Raw genomic sequence first — 26,346 nt, 5'->3', positions numbered from 1 at the left:
TCTAAACAATTGGAAAAACATTGATTGCTCATGGGTGGGATGAGCTAACATAATAAAAATGACAATCCTACTCAATTTACTTATTTAGTGCCATACCCATTGAACTACCAAAAAACTTTTTTATTGAATTAGAAAAAAACATAACAAAGTTCATTTGGAAGAACAAAAGATCAAGGATATCCAGGGAAATCATGAAAAAAAATGCAAAGGAAGGAGGACTTGCAGTCCCAGATCTCAAACTATACTATAAAGCAGTGGTCATCAAAACAATTTGGTACTGGCTAAGAGACAGAAGAGAGGATCAGTGGAATAGACTTGGGGTAAATGACCTCAGCAAGACAGTCTATGCTAAATCCAAAGATCCCAATTTTGGGGACCAAAACCCACCCACTATTTGATAAAAACTGCTGGGAAAATTGGAAGACAGTATGGGAGAGATTAGGTTTGGATCAACATCTCACACCCTACACCAAGATAAATTCAAAATGGGTGAATGACCTGAATATAAAGAAGGAAACTATAAGCAAATTAGGCGAACACAGAATAGTATACTTGTCAGAACTTGGGGAAAGGAAAGACTTTAAAACAAGCAAGAGCTAGAAAAAAATCACAAAATGTAAAATCAATCATTTTGATTACATCAAATTAAAAAGGGTTTGTACAAACAAAACTAATGCATCCAAAATTAGAAGGGAAGCAACAAATTGGGAAATAATCTTCATTACAAAAACCTCTGACAAAGGTCTAATTACTCGAATTTATAAAGAGCTAAACCAATTGTACAAAAAGTCAAGTCATTCTCCAATTGATAAATGGGCAAGGGACACGAATAGGCAATTTTCAATTAAAGAAATCAAAACTATTAATAAACACATGAAAAAGTGTTCTAAATCTCTTATAATCAGAGAGATGCAAATCAAAACAACTCTGAGGTATCACCTCACACCTAGCAGATTGGCTAACATGACAGCAAAGGAAAATAATGAATGCTGGAGGGGATGTGGCAAAGTAGGGACATTAATGCATTGCTGGTGGAGTTGTGAATTGATCCAACCATTCTGGAGGGCACTAAAAAACTGTCTGCCCTTTGACCCAGCCATAGCACTGCTGGGTTTATACCCCAAAAAGATAATAAGGAAAAAGACTTGTACAAGAATATTCATAGCTGCACTCTTTATGGTGGCCAAAAATTGGAAAACGAGGGGATGCCCGTCAATTGGGGAATGGCTGAACAAATTGTGGTATATGTTGGTGATGGAATACTATTGTGCTCAAAGGAATAATAAAGTGGAGGAATTCCATGGGAACTGGAACAAGCTCCAGGAATTGATGCAGAGTGGGAGGAGCAGAACCAGGCAAATATTGTAACTGTGGTACAATCGAAGGTAATAGACTTCTCCATTAGTGGCAATGCAGTGACACTGAACAACTTGGATGAATCTACAAGAAAAACCACTCTCCACATTCAGAGGAAACACTGTGGGAGTAGAAACACTGAAGAAAAACAACTGCTTGAATACATGGATCGAAGGGATATGGTTGGGGATGTACACTCTAAATTAACATCCTAGTGCAAACATCAACAACATGGAAATAGGTTCTGATCAAGGACACAAGTAATACCCAATGAAATTGTGCATTGGCTGCAGGAAGGTTGGGTGGAGGGGAGGCAGGGAAATAATGTGATTATTGTAACCAAGTAATAATGTTCTAAATTGACTAAACTAATTCAAGTGGGGAAAAAAAGTTTGAATCAATTTCTTATATATCTTGGGAATGAGCCCTTTATCAAAAAACAAAGATTTTTCCCCCAGTTATAAGTTTCCCTTCTAGTAACTACGTTGTTTTGTTTCTGCAAAAAAAAAAAACAAAAAACTATTACATATATTTTTTATTTATTTAAAATTGCCCATTTTAACAGTTGTAATCTTCTCTGTCCCTTGTATTGTCATGAATTCTTTCTCATCCATACATCTGAAAGGGAGATCACTTCTTTGTTCATTTAATTTGCATATGTATCCATTTGGCCCTTAACTTGATATGTAGTATGAGATGTTGAAATGTATACATACATATATATGTATGGAGAGAGACAGACCGACAGACACACTGAATTTGTTAGTCCACTTTCTAGGTTTTCCAGCCTCTAGTTTCCTTTGGAACTGCTTAGAATGACAAATGCTCTGGGATGACTTATCAGATATTTTGGACCACAACAGTACCCAAAGTCATAAAAATCCCTTGCCTCCTCTGCAAAGGTATCCTAGACCAAGCTTCTCAGAATACAGAAAGATTCCTCTTTTTTTGCTTCACTTTTCATGACAGCCTTCTTGCCACTTTCCCTTCACTTCATCTTTTGCTTCCTGCTTGATGTTCTCAGAAACTGTGACAGCAGCTTTGATGGTCAGATCCCCTTTGGCTTAGGCTTCCCCCCAACTGTGTCTGGGGTATCTATAGCCATGTTGTGCTGCTTGCAAGATGCAAAAGCCTTTTCTTGTCCTCTTCTTTTGCCAAATATAACTAAATTTTTCTCTTTTGAATAAATTCTTGCTTAAGCTACTGCTTTGTGCATAAAAATTTTGTGCTGAGCACCCCTGCTAAGCATTACTGAGGAAATGTTGAGCCATGGCTACATAACCCAGCTGTAGCTTCAGTGGGAATGAGTACAGCCTTATCTTGATAGTCACTATTTATTTCCCAGGAATGCCTCTCACAAGTACGTGGTATTCTTTCTGTTAAAAATATAGTTTCCTTTTTTGTGGTGTGATGTTTTTTAGAGTTGGTCATGTCTAATGCTTTCCAATTTTTCCCTTGAAGAAAGTATTTATGATGTATAGAGATTTCTATGTGGCTTATAAGTCTTTGACTTTAAATTCATTACTATTAAGTCTAATTTTCCAGTGTATTATTTTACTCTTCTGTCCTGCTGCTGTCTTTAAAGTCAACAAGCATCTGAGAATATATTAGTTTTGTTTGGAAGAGTTTCATTTGCTTCTTCAAATAATTTTTTGTTTCCTCAGACTCAGCAACAGATAACACATAACCTTCAAATATTTTCATGGTTATCATTTTGCAAACACTCCACAGGACAAGGTAGCAAAATGTCCCATGGAATGTTTGTTCTTGTTGCCTTTGGACAAACAATGAAGCTAATGTTCCCTAATCCTTTATTCACCGCTCCAAGGGAAAACATGTTGATCATCCTTCCTATTTCTTTTCTTTTTATATATATTTTTTCAATCAGCAAAAACTCTACCTTCTCCCCTTCCTCTTCTTATTATCCCCCCTCCATTTTGAGAATGAAGAAAAAACCAAAACTCCTGTTACAAATACATAGAGTTAATCAAAACAAATTTCCACATTGACCATGTCCAAAAGAAATGTTTCATTCTGTACTCTGAGTCCTTTCAGGACAGGGATAGCATATATTTCATTAGTTCCTAGAATCACGGTCAGTCATTACACTGACCTGAGTTCCTAATTCTTTCAAAGTTGTTTGTCTTTATTATATTTAATATAAATTATTCTCCTGGTTCTGCTCACTTCATTCTGCATGAACTCACACAAATCTTTCTAAGTTTCTTCTTGTCCCATGGAGTCATTGGATTTTATGTGATCCATTCAAATTTTCAAGATTGTTGCTTGGGCAAAGTTTTGTGCTTCTTGTGCCAAGCTATTAATTCCCATTTTTCTTCTATGACTCAATTCTATTTTGAACTCTTTAAAAAAATTCTTGCTTTACGTCTTCTAGAATTCTAGCCATGTATGTGTCCAAGGTGTAGGGTTTGGGGTTTTTTTTTAAATATATTTTGGATTAGATGAATAATTTCTTCTGGGTTTGTGTCTTAAGGATCCCTATCACTGTAATAGCTCTTTATGATGGATTTTTGTTTGTTTATTTTTCTAGCCTACTTCTTGATCTTAGACATATATTGGGTTTTGTATACTTCTGGAGGGAAAGTCTGACCAGTGTAAAGGATAATTTTAGGGTTGTGACCTAAACTAAATTAATTTTGGTCACCAAGGAATGTCCCAAATAAAAATACCCAAGTCAGTTTAGAAATTTATGGTGGTTTAATCAATATAGAGGGAAGAAATCAAGGAGAAGAGAGAGGGAAAGGGTATAGGATTTCTCCTGCCTGGCCTGCACCAGGCGGTGTTCAAGGTCCTCTGCCACAAGGTTTTTGAAGAAAATTAGAGGCTTCTAAGTGGATAGTGTCTGAAAGGTAAAGGAGAAAGAATCAGCCTAAACTCCAAGAGAACTCAGAGAAGAAGCCTCACCTGAACTAGCTTACTAGGCTTCCTCCAGTATAGTATCGAGGGAAACTCACCGCTAAACCGGACAATAGCTGCTGCTATGCCAAGATGCCAAGATGCTCAGCAAGCTGCCGCCAGAGACCAAAGAGAGGAAGTGACGCAAAATATATAGACGGTTTTACATCAGTTTCCTGCGTCTCACATGTACCAATGGTAGCTTAAACTTGACTTAGGGCAGCCCAGGGGTCTGTCAGTTGTTTCTGATTTGCCATTTGCTAGCACATGTCTGTCATAGGCCATCCTCCTAAATACTTAAGAATGAGTGTAGATTTTGTTAGACTAAGTAGGGTAAAGTAATCTAAAGTTCACACCAGTCATATTGCTGTTGGAGGGAGAAAGCATTTCTATAGCACCTATTATATGCCAGGCACTATGCTAAACACTTTACAAATATTTTGTCATTTGATCCTGACAGCAACCCTGAGAAAAGGTACCTGCTATTATTATCTCTTATTTTATAGTTGGGGAAACTCAGGCAGATAGAGGTGAAGTGACTTGCCCTGGATCACACAGCTAATAAGTGTCTGAGGCTGGGTTTGAATTTAAGTCCCTGATTCCAGGTCTAGCACTCTGCCTACTCCACTACCTAAGCAAATGTAAAATCAAAAGATATCCATAAAATAAGATTTATTTTTAAATATTTAAAGATTCAGTATGAACACTTATTGTGCATTTTGTTTTAGAAAAGGGTTATTTTATTTGCTTTAAAATTCTCACTTGTGTCAGAAAACAACCTCGTTTATAAGATTATCAGTGGGATAAAATGAAAACAGGTCTTAATGAATCTGATATCAGCTAAAATAGACTCTTGATTTTGGTGCAGAAATGATGAAACTGTAGAATACCACCAAATTATTCCTAAGAGTAAAACATCTGATGATTAATGATGAAGCAGCAGAGCTTTTCAGTAGTTGTGGGGATGCCTTGGATTTGCTTTTTATCTCTGAAATTTGTAGTTTACAATGAAATCTCAAGTTAACTTTGTTAGACTCACATAATCTAACTTAAAAAGTAGAATTTCAGTAGCTTTTTTTCCCCCTGAAGCTGGAATAAATTTCAAGTTAGAAATATTGAACAGATCTTTCTGCCAGGGAGAACTAATACATTTTGTGGGGAAATAATACTGACTTCAGTTGCTGGAACTTTCAAAGAAACCTGCAAAGATTGTCCATTTCCCTGTTACTTTCCCCCTCATTTCTAGAAGTTCTAATTTTAAAATAGAGTTTATTACGGGATTTTTATTTTCAAATAGCTTTTGCTAAAAGTGACTGCTATAGCTGATTATTATTTCAGAGAGGGCAGGGAACACGGCTAACATAACTAACAGGATTTGGGAATCTATGTGAATTCAGCATTCCTTATTATCTTTATGGTCACTCACCTCTCTGGGTCTTGGTTTCTTCATCTGTCAGATGAAGGGGAGGACTTGACTAAGTGATTTATAAGGTCTAGGTCTAAATTTTAACATCTTTTTCTCCTAGTTATTACTATGTGAATTTGTCAGCATGTCAAGGACTTATGATTTCATCAGTCTGGAAGTCTGGCTGTGCCTGTATTAATTAGTAAGCTTTGACTGTATCTACTGTTGTCTCCACTGCCTGAGGGCCAGTTTCGTCCCTTCACCACAGTTCTCCAATACCATTAAGAGGGGATTGGAGTGTTTAGGCTTTCTGCCATTGACACCAACCCCCAGTAAAAGTGTTTCCCCAATTGTAGGAGGACCCCTACTCCCTGGTTCCATTTAACCCTTGTGAATCTTAAAAATTCTCAGACTCTACCTTAGAACAGTTTTGGTTAAGGCTGCTATCCCCTTATTTTTCAATGAGGGGACTTTGGTCAGGAATGTGGGAACTCTAACATTACTCCACGCATACTTAGGCATGCTTTAGGGGAAGATAAAGTTGTTAACTCCTTACTGAACAATGGAAAGGTACCCAGCCCATACTTAAAGTAAAGCTAAAACCCTTAAGCTGGGTCTATTTTTAGGTCTAATACAAAAAAAGGTGCTAAGTACCTATGAAGGTCAAATTAATCACTAAAAGGTCAAGCAAGCTTAGCAAGAGGTGTGAGGTTTTAGTCTACCCAGAGAAGGTGATAACAGGATTAGTCTACTCAGGTGTGAATTACTCAAAAGTTTTAGTCTACTCAGGTGTGAATTAAGAATGATCAGTCCTTTGGAAAACGTCTACTGTGATTGGTAGACATAAAAACTTAGAGGAGGTGACAAAGGAGAAAATTCTCTTTTAAAGGAGGTCAGAAGGCCTCTAAAAAAAAAAATTCAGCTATGGAGCTGAATTGGAGGCTGGTCTCTCTCTCTCTCTCTCTCTCTCTCTCTCTCTCTCTCTCTCTCTCTCTCTCTCTCTCTCTCTCTGTCTCTCTCTGTCTCTTTGTCTCTCTGTCTCTCTCTGTCTCTCTGTCTCTGTCTCTCTCTCTCTCTGTCTCTCTCTCTCTCTGTCTCTCTCTGTCTCTCTCTCTCCCCCTCCCCCTCTCCCTCTTTCCACATCCGGCCTGGAATCCTGACTCTCAGGTCTCCATGGCTAGATTCCAGGTTCAGTAGGGATCCCAGGATTCTACTGCCTAGAACTGAAAAGGGCAAATCGAACAGACCAGAATAAAACACCAGGCATGGTTTTTTTTTTTTGGGGGGGGGGGTTAGCACAGATTCTAAAAGAGACCAGGGAGAAAGTAGCCCTTCCCACCTCATCTCCCCTCCTCTGGAGGCTGCAAGTAAAAGAACATGACTGTTCCAGTCTTGTAGTTTTAAAGATACAACCCATTCTGGCCATTCAGCCAATTGAAAGAGGCTACTCCCACCCATATTGGAGTGGGGTCTGGGATTGCTGAGTATTTCCTCTGTGTTAGATGATCTGGGAATGTGCCAGAAACCTCTCATTAATGTAATACTCAGTTTTAGTGTTTGTACCATGGCTCTTCAGCTGGTACTTTTCATGCAGAATTTGAACCCCAAGACCTACACTCTCTTTTACCATGTTGGGCTGCCTCTCTCTTTGGTAATCTGGTAGGTTTTTGCTGGGTTATTCTCCTTCTGGGAAATAAGTGTTAACAGCCAATCGTCCATTTCCCCCTTCCCTCCTCACCCAGTAAGGTACCCGTATGAAGGAAAAACTGATTTCAAATGTTCCCTAGTCATTAAGATACTATTATTTGTTCCCAAATTACATTGTAGTCTTGGCCTTCCTCCAAATACCCTGCTGCATTTCTAGAAGAAAGGAAGAAGAAAAGGAGCAAGATTGCCAGTACTAACAACGGTGAAAGTGTGTGTGTGTGTATGTTCTATGTGTTTGTCGCTAGGTTTTCCCTATTAATAACCTCCAGTTTGTAAACAGACACAGGGAGAAAGAGTCTAGCCATGATGCAATTTAATGACCTGCTTTCTCTAGATTACAATTAGGTGTTGAAATTTAGAACGGCTGTTTTTACCTAAAAGGGGGTAGGGATAGTGTTGATATCTTTTTTAGAAGCCACAACTTGACCCTGTTCAAACCATCCATTCTTAGTCATTTTGTTCTTTTTTTTTTAACCCTTATCTTTCATCTTGTAATCAATACTGTGTATTGGCTCCAAGGCAGAAGAGTGGTAAGGGCTAGGCAATGGGGGTTAAGTGACTTGCCCAGGGTCACACAGCTAGGAAGTGTCTGTGGTCAGATTTGAACCTAGGACCTCATGTCTCTAGGCCTGGCTCTCAATCTACTGAGCCACCCAGCTGCCCCCTCATTTTGTTCTTTTAAAACTAAAGCTTTGTGCATTTTTACAAAGATGCTACCGATTCCTTCTTCCTCTTTTTTAGCAGTTGTTTCCATAGCAACATTTCCAGCTGATGCTAGGTAAGGTCTGTACTTCAGGCAGTCCCCAAGTCCTTACTGCCAATTTATTTCAACTGAAAACAGATCCAGAAAGTCAGAACAGATGTCTTTTGAGTATTTGGGGAAGTGATCATATTTAGGGGGAATTTGATGCTTTAGAAATCCCCATGATTTGAGTTCAACTGTTTATCAGCCTCCTGTGGTTAGTACATATGAGTAATTAAAGCTAATTCAGCCCTGTACTTAGACATTGTGTCTGTTGTAACTAGTGCAAGGATTAGCTCATCTTTTTAGCTAGAAAAAAAATGGGATGGGAAACTTGGGTGCAAATGCTACCTGTAAAAATCTGTGGTCACCACAGACTATTCATTGCTCAACCTGCCAAAGGCAGCTATTTGAAACAAGGGAGCAGCCTGACCCTGAGACCAGTGTCTTGCTGTTTGTTTAGCACCAGGTCCATAGAAACCATGTTGACCAACCGGATCAGCCCTGTGATGAAGAAGAACACTAAAGAAAGAAGAGGAAAAATACATTTCTTTTAAAATGGAAGTAAAATGAATATAAAAAAGGATTTCTCCTGTAATTTTTTGTCCTTTTTGGTTCTTCACAAGAAGAATCACAAGAAGAATTTCCCTGATTCACTTGCTCTAAATTTAGCAGCTGCTTTTCTTGAACTGCCCATAAACTGTGTTTAGTCTACTCCTCCATGATGAGAATGGGGCCCATGACAAGTATTTGTACCTACCTGTACAAATCAAGCTGCCAACTGACAAGAGCAGAGAGTTCAGGGGTTGTTTTCTCCGGTATGAGAAAGAGTCTGTAAAGAGTTGTTCCTTATCTATGAACATGCATTGAAAATCTATATCAGTGAAGACTTCTATGGGAGAATTAATTGATATTTCTTTGCCTGGCAAAGCAAGAAATAGGAAATTTACTCTCATATCAAACTAGGTTATGCTAATTTAAGTTCTTGCCATTATCATAAATGGGTTTTAGATTATCCTAGGAATATGAAATTTTTAAACACTAACATAAAAATCCCTTGATTATTCCTTAATAGAGTAGTGTGATATAGTGGATACCCTTAGATCAGGAGAATGAGGGTTCAAGTCTGTAAAAATGGATTTGAATCCAGGACTCCAATCCCCAGAATCCTTTGCTCCACTTCCCCAGAATGCTTTGTAATCTCACCTGGGCTGAGAGCGAGATGGGGTATTTAAACCTGGTTGTGAATAGGCTCGGGCTTTTTTGGACTTCTGTTTTGGAGCAGAGGTGGCTCTTTTCATAATGTAGGTGAGGTTGTGTCTAGGCCTCTCTGTGGCCTAGACACGTGTTTCTTATCCTGTATTTTCTTTAATCCTTAATCTTTAATAAACCTCATAAAAATATAATACTCCTTGCAGAGAGAAACTAATTTCTACCTGCCTCAGTCTCCCCTAATTTTAATCTTTACAAGTCCCATTTCAGACATACGTGAGCGAGCCCCTCAGGGCCTCATCTAAGGCAATAAGTTGTAGATACAGCATAGGTGGAGCGAGTTTCCTGCACTGATGAAATCACAGGTCTAGGCTAAAAATCCCTTAATTATTCAATTGAATGTATTATGCTTCCACCACCACCATTAAGTTTGCTTAAATAAAGACATCCATCTGAGTAGTCAGCCCCATCTTTCCTCACACAAATATTTGTTCTTTGTATTTGCTAAATGCTCTAATGGCGAGGCTTCCATTTTCAGTCAGCAAGCATCTACAAAGTATCTAGCAGATAAGGAAGGAGGAAGAGAGTACACTCCAGGCAGGGAGCATAGCCAGTACAAAGGTTTAGAGAAGAGAGATGGAGGCCACAGATGAAGAGCAAGAAGGACAGTTTGCCTGTATAATTTCTTATATGATTCAAGTTAAGGTGAACTTACGCAGTCAGAGGCCAGGGCAGTGAAGACAATAGAGCAGACTCCCTCAGCAAATGAGGCAACACCAAAAACTGAAAAGAGACCCCCCAGGGCCTTGGGCCCTGGTTCTACCTGAGGGAGGAGCAAAGCCAAGCCTGAAAGGAGAAGAATCGAGCTGGACTGTGACAAGGATGACTTCTTAAGTATAAATGAACCTCATGTCTTTGTCTGTATATCTATATCCATGTACACACACGTATCTAGAAATTAAAGTAACCCAGGACATGGAATCAGCTTCTTCTGTTTCCATATGTCAGTTCTGGGAAGATGGAGCAGTGCCCAGGAAATGACCTGGTCAGGAACTTACCAGTGGTGAAGAAAGTAAAGATGATGGTAACCACCAGGTTGCAGAGGAGAGGCTGGCTGCAGTAGTAGGCAGATCTGGGCCTGGAAATCAAGGACATGTAATCCCATAACCTGCAGGCTCAGCCAGAACTCGGTACTGCCATCCCCCCTCTAGCCTTGCCTCCTTCTGGAGTTCCAGACAGCTGATTTTCCATTTGTCCTTTGCCCTCCACCATTAGCAAGGACAGAAATAGCCCACAGCAACTTTTTTTCCAGTTAGCCAAACTGCTTTGAATATGAAACATCAAGTGAGAGAACGCTGCTCACGTTAATATGATACTTTGAGGAGAGAATAATTTAAGAGATTTTTTTTTCTTTGCAATAGATAGATGAATAAAAAATGAGAGGCAGTGTAATCTAGTGGAAAATGTGCTGAATTTCAAGATGGGGTCTTGTCAAAAGCCCAACTGTGCTACTACTACTTTTGTGACCACTGACTTAGAGCAAAAGTCCCCTGGTAGCTTGCTTCATTTTAGCTTTCTAGCAGAGGATCTTTATGGAGATAGTTTTATTCTGTATAGGTGATTTTAGCTGGGTCACCCTCAGACCTTAGAGACATTAGCTCATGCTGTGTGGGTAGGAATTGATCTCTAGGGAATGCATAGGTTGTAACAATGAATTTCTCTCCCTGGCTCATTTTTAATGGCTTCTGATTCTTTAAGAAGCAAGTGCTGATCTTCCCTAGCTCACCTAAACTTAGGCTAGAAATTTTGTATGAATCATTTTGTATCTTCAAAAAGGTGGCTAGATCTTATTGGGGCCAGGAGAAGAAACCATGGGACAGGCTGCAGTTAAATTCTTATCAGGGATCAGCCAGCCTGGGTACAGCACCTCTGCAGGTAAGATGAGCTCTAGGCCTCTGCCTGGGGTTGCCCATACTCCCCTACCCAGTACTGGCTGCTGCAGGGGCTGGGAAAGAATGCCCAGTCCAGAGAAGAGCACAGTCAGCTGGCTGAACATAGATTGTATATTACTTATTCAGAGCTCGAGTCCTCTCCAAGAAACCAGCTCTGGGTTTTGTTACAAGGCTTTGTACAAGGTTTACAGTGTTAAACTACAGCCTTGCCACTATTCTACCTTTAAAGTCAATCCCATTGAACTAAAATTGTGGCTTGCTCTGCCTCAGGAACAAACTTGGAACAAGTCAGTCAAGCCTCCTTCTAACTGAACAGACTCCTTCGCTCTTTTCTTCCCTGCTCCCAAAGAGATTTTGTCTCTCAGAGCACACATCTTTGTCATGATATTCACATCATCATATACTTTAGATAAGTTTCATCCAATTGAAGATATCCTTGAGTTGGGACCACCCATTTCTATCATGTCTGGCTTCAGATGACATAGTAATGTCCTTCAGACCATTGGAATGGGTTTTTAGGGAAGCTAAGTGGTATAATCCCTCTGTAACCCCAAATCATTGATTTCAGCAATATTGCTGCTGCTCCAGATATTTTTGGAAATTGCTTTCCAAGTAAATATATGAGCCATAAGAGAATCTCTTAGACCCAGAACTGGCACTTCATAGCTTGGTTACCAGACTTGGGTATTTATAGAAGTTAAATACAACCTCAAAGCATAAAGTTTTGCCCTGTGGAGGCTATTCTGAATTTCCGTGCTAAAAGTTCTTCAGGCAGATTGTTTGGGATGAGGTTGCTTTGGATGCTTAAATTCTGCTCTTCTAGGGGGGAAAAAAATGAAGCTCCACTTTAGTGACTCTTTCCAAACACAGACAAGATGCATTATTACTTGGAAAGCTGGATTAGTAAAGATTTCATTCCCTTTTTTGCCTATCAAACTTCTTGGCCTGATTTTTTTAAATCTCAGTGATTTTTAATTGAGTAATTTGACTTGGCTAATGCCTCAGAAAGAAATGACAATTCTTCCATAATTCAGCACATTCTCCATCCTCTACCCAATTGTCTGCAGATAAAGGTACTTACAACCTGAGGTGGGTGGGTCTGGGAAGCCAGCAGCATAAGTGAGGCTGTGTACACCAAACAAAAGTGAATCATGGCCAAGATAAACTGGAATGCCTATGAGAGCAAGGAGAAACCAAAGCCTTGGTGTCAAGGCTCCAAGGGCAGGATTTATTAACACTTATGGCATCCTGGACCCTTTGGGCAGTCTAATAAAGCCTAGATGCTCTTTCTAGATTCATATTTTTAAATGTATAAAATAACATACATAGGATCACAAAAGACACTAGTTGCATTAAAATCTAGTTGTCCAAAAAAATTTTTTTAAATTAAAACCTTTACCTTCAATACTGTGTTTTGGGTCCAAGCCAAAAGAATGGTAAAGAATAGGCAATGGGGGCTAAGTGATTTGTCCAGAGTCAATGCAGCTAGGAAATGTCAGAAGCCATATTTGAACCCAGAACTTCCCAAACCTAGGCCTGGCTTTCAATTCACTGAGCTACCCAGCTGCCCCCTATTCCCCATTATCAAAATTAAAAAAAAAAATGTACCTTACCCAAGCCTTTCCCTCAATTGGGTAGAAATCCTAGTCCCTAGGGTCATTCCTGGCCCTCAGACTTGGGGTCAGATGGAACCATCCTATTGCACAGTTTCTGTTCTCCCAGGCTGGCTGTGCTTCTCAGTGATTCTCATTTGAGAATAAAGCAGCAGTTGCCTGTGACAGACAGAGCTGGAACACTGTTGGCTCAGATGACAGTAGTCACTGCCCTCCATCATTGGCCCCCTCATCTCCATCTTCACATAGGAGGGCAAGTGTTGGCAAGTAATAACACAGTTCCATTTGCGCAAGAGCAGGTAATTCATGACTTGGTTGCCATGGGAGTGAGGGAAACAACTGACCACAGTCTTGTTTCAGTGAGCCCAGTTTACTGCCATTAATTTATTTTCCAATGGAAATTGGACTAGCATTATTTGCTTAAGCAAAGAGTCTAGAAACAAAATAAGTGGCCATCAGTTGTAAATTGGCTAAAAAAGAAGCTGCTTTGTGAATATAATATTTTCATGTAGAAATGTCAAAGGTGAATAATAGTTCAGAGAAGCATGGAAAGATCCATGTGAACCTGTGCAGAATGAAATAAGCAGAACCAAAAGAACAATGTGCCCAAACAACAAAATTCATGAAATGATCACAGAAAAGAAAAGAAATTCCAAGGAAGCAAAAGCCAGTAATGGGACCCGAGAACAAGAACTGAAAACTCTTCTCCTAGCATTAGAAAAGGAGAGTGGGAACAGAATGCTGCATTCACTGTTAGAGGTGGTCACTGGTGTTCTTTTCTTTTTTCAAGAGAGACTTTAATCTAGGGAGTATAGGGAGGAATATATTTCTAGAAATGGCCAAGTATAAAAAACAAAAAACATTTCAGGGAGGAGGGGTTAAGGGAATGGCAATGAGGCATCTACAGCAGGTTGAAGTGGGTTTTAGACATACATAAAGGAAGCCAAATGGTTAACATGCAGACCTTACAAAAAAGTCTTAGAGCAGACTTTCAGTTGAATATACTTCACTGATTTGGGGATTTGAAACTAAAAAGGACACTGAGCAGATAGGATAGACTTAGAATTAAAAGAAGCTTAGAGGTCATCTCATCCAACCCTCCCACTTTCCAGAAGAGCATACTTGAGACACAGAGAGGTATAGTGACTTAACCAAGATCAAGGTAGAGCCCAAACTAAAAGCCCTTACTATGTGTTAGGCACTGTGCTAAGCACTGGCAATGCTTGCCCTCAAGGAGTAGACATTCTTTTTTATTTTATTTTTATTTAGTCAATTTAGAACATTATTCCTTGGTAATGTGAATCTTAAAATTTCTCAGGCTTGTGAATGTTAAAAATTCTCAGACCCTACTTCAGAACACTTGGTTAAGACCATTCCCCCTTTTAAACAGTGAAGGGACTTAGTCAGGAATGTGAGAACTCTACTCCACCAATACTTAAGCATACTTTAGGGGAAGATAAAGTTGTAAACTCTTTACTGAACAATGAAAAAAGTACTTAACTCATCCTTATAGTGAAGCAAAAGCCTTAAGCTAAGTCTATTTTTAGGAAGGTGCTAAGTACCTATGAAGGTCAGGCAACTTCAAACTTGCAAGGGACAAGCCAAACAAAATAGGTGTGAGGTTTTAGTCTACTCAGGTGTGAATTACTCAAAAGTTTAGTCTATGCAGGTGTGAATTAAGAATGGTCAGTCCTTTGGAAAACGTCTACTGTGATTGGTAGATGTGAGAACTTAGGGGAGGTGACATAGGAGAAAATTCTCTTTAAAAGAAGGTCAGAAGCTGAGAGCAAGGGGACTCTCTCTGAAAAAACTCTCTTGAAGAACTCTCTCTGGAGCTCTCTATAAAGAGGACTCAGCTCGGTGGCTGAACTTAGTTGAGCTGAAGAGCTGAACTGGTGGGTCTCTCTGAACACTAGAATCTTGCTTGGGACAAATCTTGTGGTGAGTGATTAAAGACTAACTGATATCTCTCTCTTGGACTTAAGCCTAGGCTGGCCTAGGCTGGTCTAGCCCTTTTCTCATTATTCCCTCTTACTCTCTCTCTCCCTTTCATTAATTCCTCATTTGTATTAATTAAAATCTCTATAAAACCCAGCTGACTTGGGTATATTTCATATTTGGGAATTTTTCCCTGGCGACCACTTTATATTTGATTTAACTCAAGATGCAGTCTTGAAACCATATTTCTGTGGTCACAATTTAAGGCAACCACTCTTTTATCTGTAAGTTTTATGCCAAATACTATTTTAAATGTAATAGTAATAAGAATCATACTCTTCCCCTCCCTCTCCTCCCCCGACCCTTCCCGTAGCCGATGCACATTTCCCCTGGGTATTACATGTGTCCTTGATCAGAACCTATTTCCATGTTGTTGGTGTTTGCATTAAGATGTTCATTTAGAGTCTACATCCCCAATCATATCCCCCTCGACCCATGTAATCAAGCAGTTGTTTTTCTTAGGTGTTTTTACTTCCACAGTTTTTCCTCTGGATGTGGGTAGTGTTCTTTCTCATACATCCCTCCAAGTTGTTCAGGATCACTGCATTGCCACTAATGGAAAAGTCCATTACATTCGATTGTGCCACGGTGTATCAGTCTCTGTGTACAATGTTCTCCTGGTTCTGCCCCTTTCACTTTGCATCAATTCCTGGAGGTTGTTCCAGTCCCCATGGAATTCCTCCAGTTCATTATTCCCTTCAGCACAATAGTATTCCATCACCAACATATACCACAACTTATTCAGCCATTCCCCAATTGGAGGGCAGCCCCTCATTTTCCAATTTTTTGCCACCACAAAGAGGGCAGCTATGAATATTTTTGTACATGTATTTTTCCTTATTATTTCTTTGGAGTACAAATCCAGCAGTGCTATGGCTGGGTCAAGGGGCAGACAGTTTTTTATCGCCCTTTGGTCATAGTTCCAAATTGCCCTCCAGAATGGTTGGATCAAGTCACAACTCTGCCAGCAATGCATTAATGTCCCCACTTTGCCACATCCCCTCCAGCATTCATTACTTTCCTTTGCTATCATGTTAGCCAATCTGCTAGGTGTGAGGTGATACCTCAGAGTTGTTTTGATTTGCATCTCTGATTATAAGAGATTTAGAATGCTTTTTCATGTGCTTATTAATAGTTTTGATTTCTTTAACTGAAAATTGCCTATTCATGTCCCTTGCCCATTTATCAATTGGAGAATGGCTTGATTTTTTGTACAATTGATCTAGCTCTTTATAAATTTGAGTAATTAGACCTTTGTCAGAAGTTTTTGTTATGAAGATTGTTTCCCAATTAAGGAGTAGACATTCTAATGGTATGTGTGTGGCCGAATATCTGGCAGGCGGTATGGAGGCCTGGCTCCCAGGAAGACCAGGTGGGTGCTAGGAATAGAGACAAGATGGAGGGGAAAATCCAAGTCAGGGTGATATGGAAGAATGAGAAAGCATTCAGAGAACATTCTGGAGAACCTTAGTTTTTACATTTCTGATCCACACTTACTGGTAAACATCCTAAGAAAGAATAGAGGAAAATCTGAAGCTTGATCATGTAGACTGTTTTCACCAGTAATAGCATTTGGGAAAATAAGTTAAAAGTGTTCCACATTGAACAGCCTTAAAAAAAAAAGCAAGATTAAAAGTGCTCTCATTGATTTCTGCCTCAAATCAACCCTTGTCCACACCTGCACACCCTGCTGTGGTTTTGAACAAACCCAGCATGTGCAAAGGAAAGAGGGTTAGACTGAGAGTCAGGGAAGACTTGAGTTCAAATTCTGCCTTTGATATTTGGTCATTTTGTGATTAACCCCTCTGTATCTCATGGAGCATGCTCAAAGTGAAATAATGGAAGTGAAATTTTTATAACTTAGATTTCTGTATAAATGGCACCCATCCTTTTTGGGTACCTTGATATATTCTCTGAACTAAAAACAGGACTTGGGGTCAGGAAGGCCCTGGGTTCATGGGATACTAGATCTAGTTCTGGAAGGGACCTCAGAGGCCTCTCATCCAGCTCCCTCTTTTTACAGTTTAGGAACCTCAAGACCCAGGGAGATTCAATGATGTGGCCAAGGTCAGCCTGGTAGATGAGTGGCAGAGGCAGGACCTGGATCCTGTTCTTTGACTTCACATCCAGTGTTCTTCCCACAAACAGCTCACTGCTATCTCCACAGGATCATCAGAACCATAACCTCGCCATTTAACTTGTCTGAGTCTGTTTCCTCATTTGTAAAATGGAAACAATAGTCCTTGTGGCTCTCTCACAAGATTGTTGGGAGACCCCAGTGAGATGATATGGAAGCTATTGATAGTCAGCCAGAAGAGAGAGCAGTAAATAGCACAAGTTACCCTCACCGTCATAACACCTCAGTTGGGACCTTTGGGAATGAAGCCGGGGACATGTCCCCATAGAACACACTTATCACCATGGTGGGCAGCATGGATATGCCATCAACTATGCAGTTTCTGATAGTAAAGCTCGAAGTGCTCCAAATACTCAACAACAGTCTATTAACCCAAGAGAATACTGTCAAGTTATCAAAAGTGAGGATGGGACTAGTCATCACCTGGAAATGTTTATATGACATCATATAAAAAAAAAAACCAGAACACAAAATAGTGTGTATTCCATGATTGCCGTCGCATAAAAATAGATATGATAAAGTATTTGCATTGGCAAAATTTAGCATTCCATTTAGGAATGTTTTAAAAACGTCATTCTGAGAAGAGAGCCATAGGTTCTCTACCAGGCTACTGAAGAGACCTGTGATACCACAAAGGCTAAGAGACCCTAACTTAAATGCAAAACATGCTCTAAATCGCTATTGTGTAGAGAAATGCGAATTAAAATAACTGAGGTGCCCCACCCCATGTCTATCATATTGGCTATAATGACAGAAAAGGAAAACCACAAAACTTGGAGGGAATATGGGAACACAGTGACACTAATGCATTGTTGCAGGAGTTGTGAACTGATTCATTCATTAAGGAGAGCAATTTGGGCCTATGTCCAAAGTGTTAGAGGTTTAGAAAAAGGGGCGGGGACCTATATGTACAAAAATATTGAAAGCAGCTCTTTTTAGTGGGTCAAAGATTTGGCAAGTGAGGGAATACCCATCAATTGGGGAATGGCTGAGTAAATTGTGTAATTGTGCTATAAGAAATGACAAGCAGGAAGAGCTCAGAAAAATCTGGAAAGACTTAAGCTAAAGCAGAATGAAGTAATCAGAACCAGGAGAACATTGTACAGTAATGGGAATACTTTACAATGAACAACTATGAATAATGGCTATTCTCAGCAGTACAGTGATCTAAAACTATCCCAATGGACTCATGATAAAAAATGCCAAATGCTTCCAGAGAGAAAGAACTGAGTCTGAATCCAGATCAAAGCAAACATTTTTTACTTTCTTAATTTTGTATCTATTTGAGATTCCTTCCACAAAACTATTAATATGGGGAAATGTTTTCCTTGATTGCTCATGTAAAATCCATATGATATTGCTTACCATCTCAAAGGGTTTTTTGGGTTGGGGGGGATGGAGGGAGGGAAAGCATTTAAGACTCAATATTCTTTTTAAAATATTGGAAATTTTTTATATGTAATTGGGGGAAAATTAAATAAATAAAAGAAAAAAAGAAGCCTTGACTTGATAATAAATACTTGCTAGTTGATTAAAATAAAGTTCATTATTCAATAAGGTTTTTTTAAAAGTTAAAGTCAAAATAAAAATGAATAAAATGAGGGAATTGGGTCAGCCACCTGCTAAGGTTGCATTTTCCCTTGAGGGCCATTTTATATTTTGTTTGATGGGTGACCACAGCCAAAGAATTCATCCAATCACGACCAGACTGCTGGTGATAGTCCTTAAGCACATATATGTAGCCCTGGGAAATGAGAAAGTAGGCATGACCCAGGCAGCTAAGTGACACGGAAAGTAGAGTCAGGTCTAAAGTTGAGAGGCATATGTGTTCAAATACAACCTCAGACACTTCCTAGCTGTGTGACCCTGAGTAAGTCACTTCACTTTGCTTAGCCCTTGCCGCTCTTCTGTCTTGGAATTGTTACCAAAGGTGAAAGTAAGGGTTTTAAAAAAATTGAAGGCATGACTGAGCCCACAACCTTTCCCTCTTTGATGGTCAGTGTAGACAGTCTCATGAGTTACCAAGCTGACTTCATGGTTTTTGTGTTGATTTTCAAGAGGAGTTCTTCTAGCCAGTGTTGGTCCTCACCAGCCTTGCCTGTTCTTCCTTTCTTTTGTAGATTTTAAAGGCCAACAGCCCCAAAGCCAGGCCATGGAGAATTCAGACGGGAAAATAGAGGTGGTCCTCCTGGCCTGTGGCTCCTTTAACCCCATCACCAACATGCACCTGCGGTTGTTTGAGCTGGCCAGAGATTACATGAATGACACAGGTATGGTAACCTATCACCCCCCCAGGGCTGGAGCTGACCTTGCCCTGGTGATTGTTTAGATGGCAGCCCAGGTGGAACCCTCTGTGCTGCCAGAGGAGGGCTCAGGCTTCTTGTCCTGGTCTTTAAACCTCACTGCAGCTGGCAGCCCCTATTCTTCCCAACCTCATCTCGTAGTGTACCCCACATATAGTGTTTGGGCCAGGACACTTCTGTTTCCCAGACACCCCTCAGAGCTTGGACTCAGTCCTGGGATTCTCCATTCCTCTCTTCCCTGTCCAGTTCCTACCCAACCTTTGAATGCCATCACCTTGGCACAGAAAACTCCATTAACAAGCAGTGAGGTTAGAGGTGAGAAAGCTAGCCATGGAGACAGGAGACCTGCCACTGACTCCTGACTGTGGGATCCTGGGCAGGCCCCTTACCCTGGCATGCCCCAGGCAGCTCTTGGAGTGATGGACAAAAACTAGAGCTGGGAGGGACACTAGGGGCCCCCTAACCCTCCCATCTCCTTTTACAGAGGAAGAAACTGAGCCTGGAGGAGGCGAGATTGTACAGGTAGTAGGCAAGTTCTGAACTCAAGGCCTATCCCTCCAGGGCTAGCCTCCTGCTTGAAGGCTCTCAGTTACAGAGCAGGTGGCAGTCTGCACCGATAGCATGGAGTATTTCCTCCCCAGGAGTTTGATACCATTGAAGTCACAGGGTCAGTCAGGTCTGTTGTGTGGGGCACTGGGTTTGGGGCTAAGAAGGATGCAAAGGAAGGACCCGTAACTGTTCTTGAGGAATTTATGTTCCTGTGTGGTGTGGACAGAAAACAAGTATAATGCCAGGCAGGTGATGGGTTTGAGGCAAACATTCACCCAGATACCTGGGGGAAGTGTATAGAATAGACAGTATTTTAGTTGGAAGGGAAAGTGGGGCCAGTGATGACACTAAAATGAGCTTTGAAGGAAAAAAAGGATTCTGGGAACTAAACAGGAGGCAAAAATGGGTCCCAGGCATGGGGGACAGCCTGCATAGCGCACATGGGGGAGGCCCTTATAGGGGAGTTTCTCCCTGAAAACTTCCTGAGCCCCCTAGTTGGTCATGACCCTTCCTTTCATTCTTCATGTAGTCCTGATCCTGCATCTCTTAATAGGTTTAATAACTACTGAGAAATATTCTGCATTATAGACACATGTGTTGGTGCTTTATCCTTTTAGAAGACTCATAGGCTCCTTGAGATCAGGGATGTCTTGGCCAAATTTTAATCCTCCCTCCCAGCACTTAGCCCAGTGCTCTGTACACAGGGAATATTGTATGTTTATTGTTCCCTATTATAACATGTTTTATCTGGACTCAAGTATGTACAGGTAGGTGAGGACACTATTGAAGAGGACCAGGGTGTGTGACCAGTGACCTAGGAGACCAGTTTAGAGAGGGGGAAATAGAAGAGCCACAGCAACATTTCATCATGACTGCTGGAGCCTTTGTTCAAACTACTTTGCAGAATTAATACCACTGATTTAAGGCACCAAGCCATGAATTTTGCCCTTCATAGCCAATTTATGGTATACTTAGTGAAACCAGAAGAGGGTCCCATAGTGCTGGGTCTGATATAGTAGCCTTTGTGGACTGAGGGATCAAATTGTTCGCAATGAACCCTTGCTCACTCCTCCATTAGAACTCACCTGGGGGATTCTAGTCAGCAGAGTAACCAGTTGTGTGAATTGGAGGTTAAACATGCCTCCTAGGGGTAGCTAGGTATCTCAGTGGATAGAGAACCAAGCCTGGAGATGGAAGGCCCTGGGTTCAAATCTGGCCTCAGACACTTCCCAGCTGTGTGACCCTGGGCAAGTCACTTGACCCCAATTGCCTAGCCTTTACCACTCTTCTGCCTTGGAACTGAAACCTAGTAGTAATTCTAAGTCAGAAGGTAAGGGTTTAAAAAAAAAAAAGAGTAGAAAAGAAGCCCACTTCCTGTTGTCACCAGGTAGGTATAGGACTCTAACTGGTATGGGGTGGAAGTGTGCAGACAGAGCCCAGGGCATAGATTGGTTTCATTTGGCTGTATTTCTTTGGTATGTAAATATTAAAATTTAGGGGAAACTGAGGCAGGTAGAAATTAGTTTCTCTCTGCAAGGAATATTATATTTTTTAGAGGTTTATTAAAAGTTAAGGATTAAAGAAAATGCAGGATAAGAAAAACGTGCCTAGGCCAGAGAGGCCTAGACAAGATAATCTCACATCATGGAAGAGCCACGTCTGCTCCAAAACGGAAGTCCAAAAGAGAGACAAAAGCCTTGGCAATGAGGTTAAATCCCTTCTCGATCTTGGCCCACCTGAGAATTCAGTGAGATTACAAAGCATTCTGGGAGCTAGCAAGGACTCCTGGGGAATCGAGTCCAGAGTTCAAATCTCAATTTTATATCTCTCCCCCCCTCCCCCGTTTGATCCTCTGGGAAGAAGTCCTTCCCCAAAGGATCATAAAAACATAATCAATTTAAAGATTACAATAATTTGAGGATAAGAGAAAAAAAGAACAAAACCAATAATTGCTGGACTCATTGACAGAAAGCCAGTTGGGGGCAGTCCCCTTTAGCATGAAAGTATACATACAAATAAATGTTCAATCAACTACACCCAAAGTTCATTTTTGTGCAGCTTGTGGTGTGACAAGGAAATCACTTTTAAAAGACTGATATATATTAATTTAAGGTCGCCAAGGAATTCAGCTATGTAATTCCTAAATGAAAACTCAAGTCAGCCGTCAACCTTTTATAGAGTTTAATTACAGACAGGAGGAAGAAAGGAATTAGAGATAGAGAGAGAGAGGGAGAGAGAAAGGGGAGAGAAGGGAATAGGGCTTAAATACCCCCTCTGTTTAGGCTGGGCCAAAAGGCCCAAGCCCTTAGATAGCTGGGGCAAAGAAAAGAGATCAGTCCCTATTACTCACGTGACCAAAATGGAGAAACAGTCTCAGAGGCCCCCACCTTCAGCTTCCTTCAGAGCAAGCTTCTCAGAGCACCTCTCCAAACACCCAGAGCCAAAACTCTCCAACCACCCCCTCAGTCCTCAGACCCCCCTATCTTTAAGGAAACCATCCAGGTTCCCTCCCCTCAGTTCTCACATCTACCAATCACTGTCCATCATTTTCCCTGTGCCAATGGTGGCTCTAGCTTAACCCAGGACCGCCCAGAGGTCTGGGCTTTGCACATGTCTGTTGGAGGTCATATTCTCAAATAATTAAATTTTGATCTATGCTGCAGCCCTTCCTAAATCCTGTTAGGACTGAGTGGGGTGGAAATTGTATTTTCTAAGACCTGGTTCTGTCATTCCAAGTATCTCCATTGTATCAATTCTAAAATCAATCATGACTCAAAGAAATTCCTGTTCTGTGCTTAAGCATAGGTCAAAGCCCTTTCCATTGTTCAGCAAAAGGTTTCTGTCCTAAAGTAATCTTAAGAAGGGAGGAGAAGGAACCTCCCATGCCAATGGGGTTCACATTCCAATACACTATCAGTAAGAAATTTTCCAAGTATGAAATTTCCCAATGGTGAAATTTCCAACATTTATAAGTCTAAGAAATTTTAAGGTTTACAGTGGTCTGGAGGCTTCTTCATAGTGGCTTCTCCAACAGTTCAGTTCTGGATTCAGATAGGTGTCATCTTTATTTACCTAAAATTCTTCTCAAAAAGGAATTTAAACTTTGCAATTTAAATAATGATATTTTTTACATTACCCCCATTAAGAGGGTGATTAAAAAAACAGGATCACTTAGGGATGCATGGCTGAGGTATGAGGTATATGAATCAATTGGCAAGAGATATTAAAAAGATATCAGAGGTGCAGCTGGGTAGCTCAGTGGATTGAGAGCCAGGCCTAGAGATGGGAGGTCCTTGGTTCAAATCTGGCCTCGGACACTTCCCAGCTGTGTGACCCTGGGCAAGTCACTTGACCCCCATTGCCTAGCCCTTACCACTCTTCTGCCTTGGAGCCAATACACAGTATTGACTCCAAGACAGAAGGTAAGGGTTTAAAAAAAAAAAGATATCAGAAAAATCCAAAGAAAAAAAGAAAAAACTGGATGAAAATATAGACTATCAAAGTCTTATGTGCAAAAATTCCAAGTGAAAAGAAAAATAAATCTATAACAGGTCCTTGAATCAGGGCCCAATCAAAATGATCTAAGCAATAATGCATTTACCCAGTCAGTAGCCAGGACTATAGAAAGGTACCACACTATGAGAGGCAGAAAAAGGGACCAGATTATAGGAGCCAAGGTTTTGGGGATACTCATCTGTGAGTATCTTCAGAGTGAGTGTGGACACAAGGAAGGCCTACATCTTAACATAAGTCAAGTGTCGCAACCCCAAGTCTCACACTAGGTTCAAAACCTTTGTATTGGCCTAGAAGTGCATCAATCCATCCAGGATTGGCTTTTCTTTGGCTCTGTGCAGTAGCTCTGTTGTGTATATCTTGTCCTGGAATCAGACAGAATCATTAAGCAAAGTCCCATAATTTTTTAAATAATTAGTGGCATCATTTTTATAGTCACAAGCTTTTTGGGCATGCTCTGACAGATGTATTTCAAACTTATAGTACTGAAAAGTCAAAAAGTTAAAGAAAATCTTAATGCTGGTGACATGTGTTTCAAATATAAAAAAGAGAGAAAAAAGTAAAAAAACTGAAAAAGTATATTGCACATGCAAGAAAAATCTAATAATAAAAGAGCTTTAAAAAAATTCAAAATGTAGCTTATAATCATTGACACTCTGTGTCAGCTAAGAAAATATAAAATACAAGTCTTTCTCACCAAAAATGAGGTCCATTTCCTCTTCATGTCTAGCCATGCTCCACTGTGAGTAGAAGGCAAATGAATTGAACAGTAGTACAAATATGTAATTTCCATATCCCCAAAATTCTCAATAGCCCAATTAATTACAATAGCAAACAAACACACTATCATATTTCACATAAGTTGTTGTATGACATTTTTAAAACCTATGAATTGATGGATATTTGTCACAATTTTTACAAACGTAGTAAACTTCCAACCTTGGTATTTAAACATATTTTTAAACAAAGTAGAATTCATCTTTGGGTTTAGAACATAATCAAGAAATCTATATATCATTCTGGTGGAAGTAAAATAGTGAGCTGAAGAGTATAAATAAAGGGATGCTCCTTTTTTGGAGGCTTTTTAGGGGTACAAATGCCCTGAGATTAACTGCCCCAACTTCCATTCACATATTTAGAAATGTGGGAAGGTTGGGGGTTATAAGATGTATTTCAACTTCAGCTAGAATTGGCCTTACACCTTGTGTTAGGGGCAGGCAAAAATAACCAGAGATTGTTAAAAAAAAAATTACAAAAATCATATTAAAAAAAAACCTTAAAATCAGTTGAGATATTTAGCACATTAAATTTCCAAAGATTGTTATGGCAATTGTAACCAGTTCTGAAGTCCATCTATCCTCTATGTGACAATTTACAAAGGCAAAAATAGAAAAAAGCTGTTTTTTTTTTTCAATATGGGCTTATTCAATCAATATATGGTTATAGGGGAAAAGCAACAGAATTTTAAAACTCAGTATATTAAATGAACAGTATAACAGAATAATATTGAATCCAGTTATATATGAACTTAAAATCACAAAGTTAAACCTTAAACAAAAAATGCATTAGAATACAGAGAGCATCTTTATAATCATTGGAGTCTGAAATGCCTTAGAATATATAACCTCCAGTCCTTAAGTTCCTTAGGTGTGTTTTTTTTTAAATTATTAATTATCTATTTAAATGTCTATTGTCCGAAGGCAAATTGATATGGGCTAAGCAATGGGGATTAAGGAATCTGCTCAGGGCCCCACAGCTGGGAAGTATCTGAGGCCAAATTTTAACCCAGGACCACATGTCTTTAGGCCTGGCTTTCAGTTGGCTGAGCCACCCATTTGCCTCCCCAAAGTTAGCTGAGTCTTCTCCCTGACACCCAGGTGAAGTCAATAAAATTACCAGAACAGTCAAAAGGTATTCTTTTAAATAGCCCATAGTTTTTGAGTTCCTGTTTGAAAAGTCTGTTTCTTCTCCCTTTTTTTTTTCTCTCTCTCCCTTGCTATGATCTGCCCATGTGGTCAATACCCCCATCCACATGGAGGCTTAGCCTAAGGGAAAATTACCCGGTCTCCTTTCCCTCTTGTCTCTCCCTTCCGCCCACGTGGCCAATACTGTTACCAGCTGGTAGAAATGAGTCCTGAGTGATCTGCTCCAAATATCTGGGTGATGAGCCGGCTGGGGTTGCGCTCGTGGGTTTGTGGCGCAGAAACAGGCAGGCAGGGCCAGGAGATTGGGCACCAGGTGAGAGGCCAGGAGCAGGAGCCAGAGCCCAAGTGGGCCACCAGGGTGGGCAGGGCCGGGACCAGGTGAGGAAGGAGAGGGGTCAGGATCTGCAGCAGGAAAAAACAGGCAGGCAGAACGAAGCAGCTGGGAACCAGGTGAGAGGCAAACAGCAAACAGGCAGCTAGGGAGAAGCTAATGGCTGGAACGAGCAGCAGCTTTGTGAGGGTAAAAAAACCTCGGCCAGAGAAAAGTGGATCAAAAAAATTTCTAGGCACTAGCTATTAAAGCTGAACTAAATATCAGAAAAGAATCAGAAGATTGAGAGTCTTTTTCTCCCATTAGGTCGCCAACTTTAAAGATTAAAGTTTAGGGGAAACTGAGGCAGATAGAAATTAGTTTCTCTCTGCAAGGAATATTATATTTTTTAGAGGTTTATTAAAAGTTAAGGATTAAAGAAAATACAGGATAAGAAAAACGTGCCTAGGCCAGAGAGGCCTAGACAAGATAATCTCACATCATGGAAGAGCCACGTCTGCTCCAAAACGGAAGTCCAAAAGAGAGACAAAAGCCTTGGCAATGAGGTTAAATCCCTTCTCGATCTCGGCCCACCTGAGAATTCAGTGAGATTACAGAGCATTCTGGGAGCTAGCAAGGACTCTTGAGGAATCGAGTCCAGAGTTCAAATCTCAATTTTACAGGTATAAGGAGGGGTGTATAGGGCAG

General features: G+C 40.3%; 1 protein-coding gene across 5 annotated transcripts in view; it reads left to right on the top strand.

The window, feature by feature from the left end:
- NMNAT1 (nicotinamide nucleotide adenylyltransferase 1) overlaps positions 1 to 26,346 on the top strand; it is an 87,884-nt gene that overhangs the window by 53,084 nt on the left and 8,454 nt on the right. For 2 of the 5 annotated variants that reach the window (XM_056795807.1, XM_056795806.1), the window contains exons 2-3: positions 7,505 to 7,592; positions 19,159 to 19,308. In XM_056795807.1, coding sequence (XP_056651785.1) covers positions 19,191 to 19,308 — 118 coding nt within the window. In that variant the 5' untranslated portion in view covers positions 7,505 to 7,592; positions 19,159 to 19,190. Of the gene's footprint in view, positions 1 to 7,007; positions 7,337 to 7,504; positions 7,593 to 19,158; positions 19,309 to 26,346 lie in introns of those variants that run through there. The other 3 variants (XM_056795808.1, XM_056795803.1, XM_056795805.1) reach the window with 2 other exon arrangements.

Source organism: Monodelphis domestica, chromosome 4, assembly GCF_027887165.1.
Source record: "Monodelphis domestica isolate mMonDom1 chromosome 4, mMonDom1.pri, whole genome shotgun sequence".
In the NCBI taxonomy this organism is placed as follows: domain Eukaryota; kingdom Metazoa; phylum Chordata; class Mammalia; order Didelphimorphia; family Didelphidae; genus Monodelphis; species Monodelphis domestica.
Note: the sequence above shows the minus strand (reverse complement) of the source record. Positions and strands in the feature narration are given on the sequence as shown.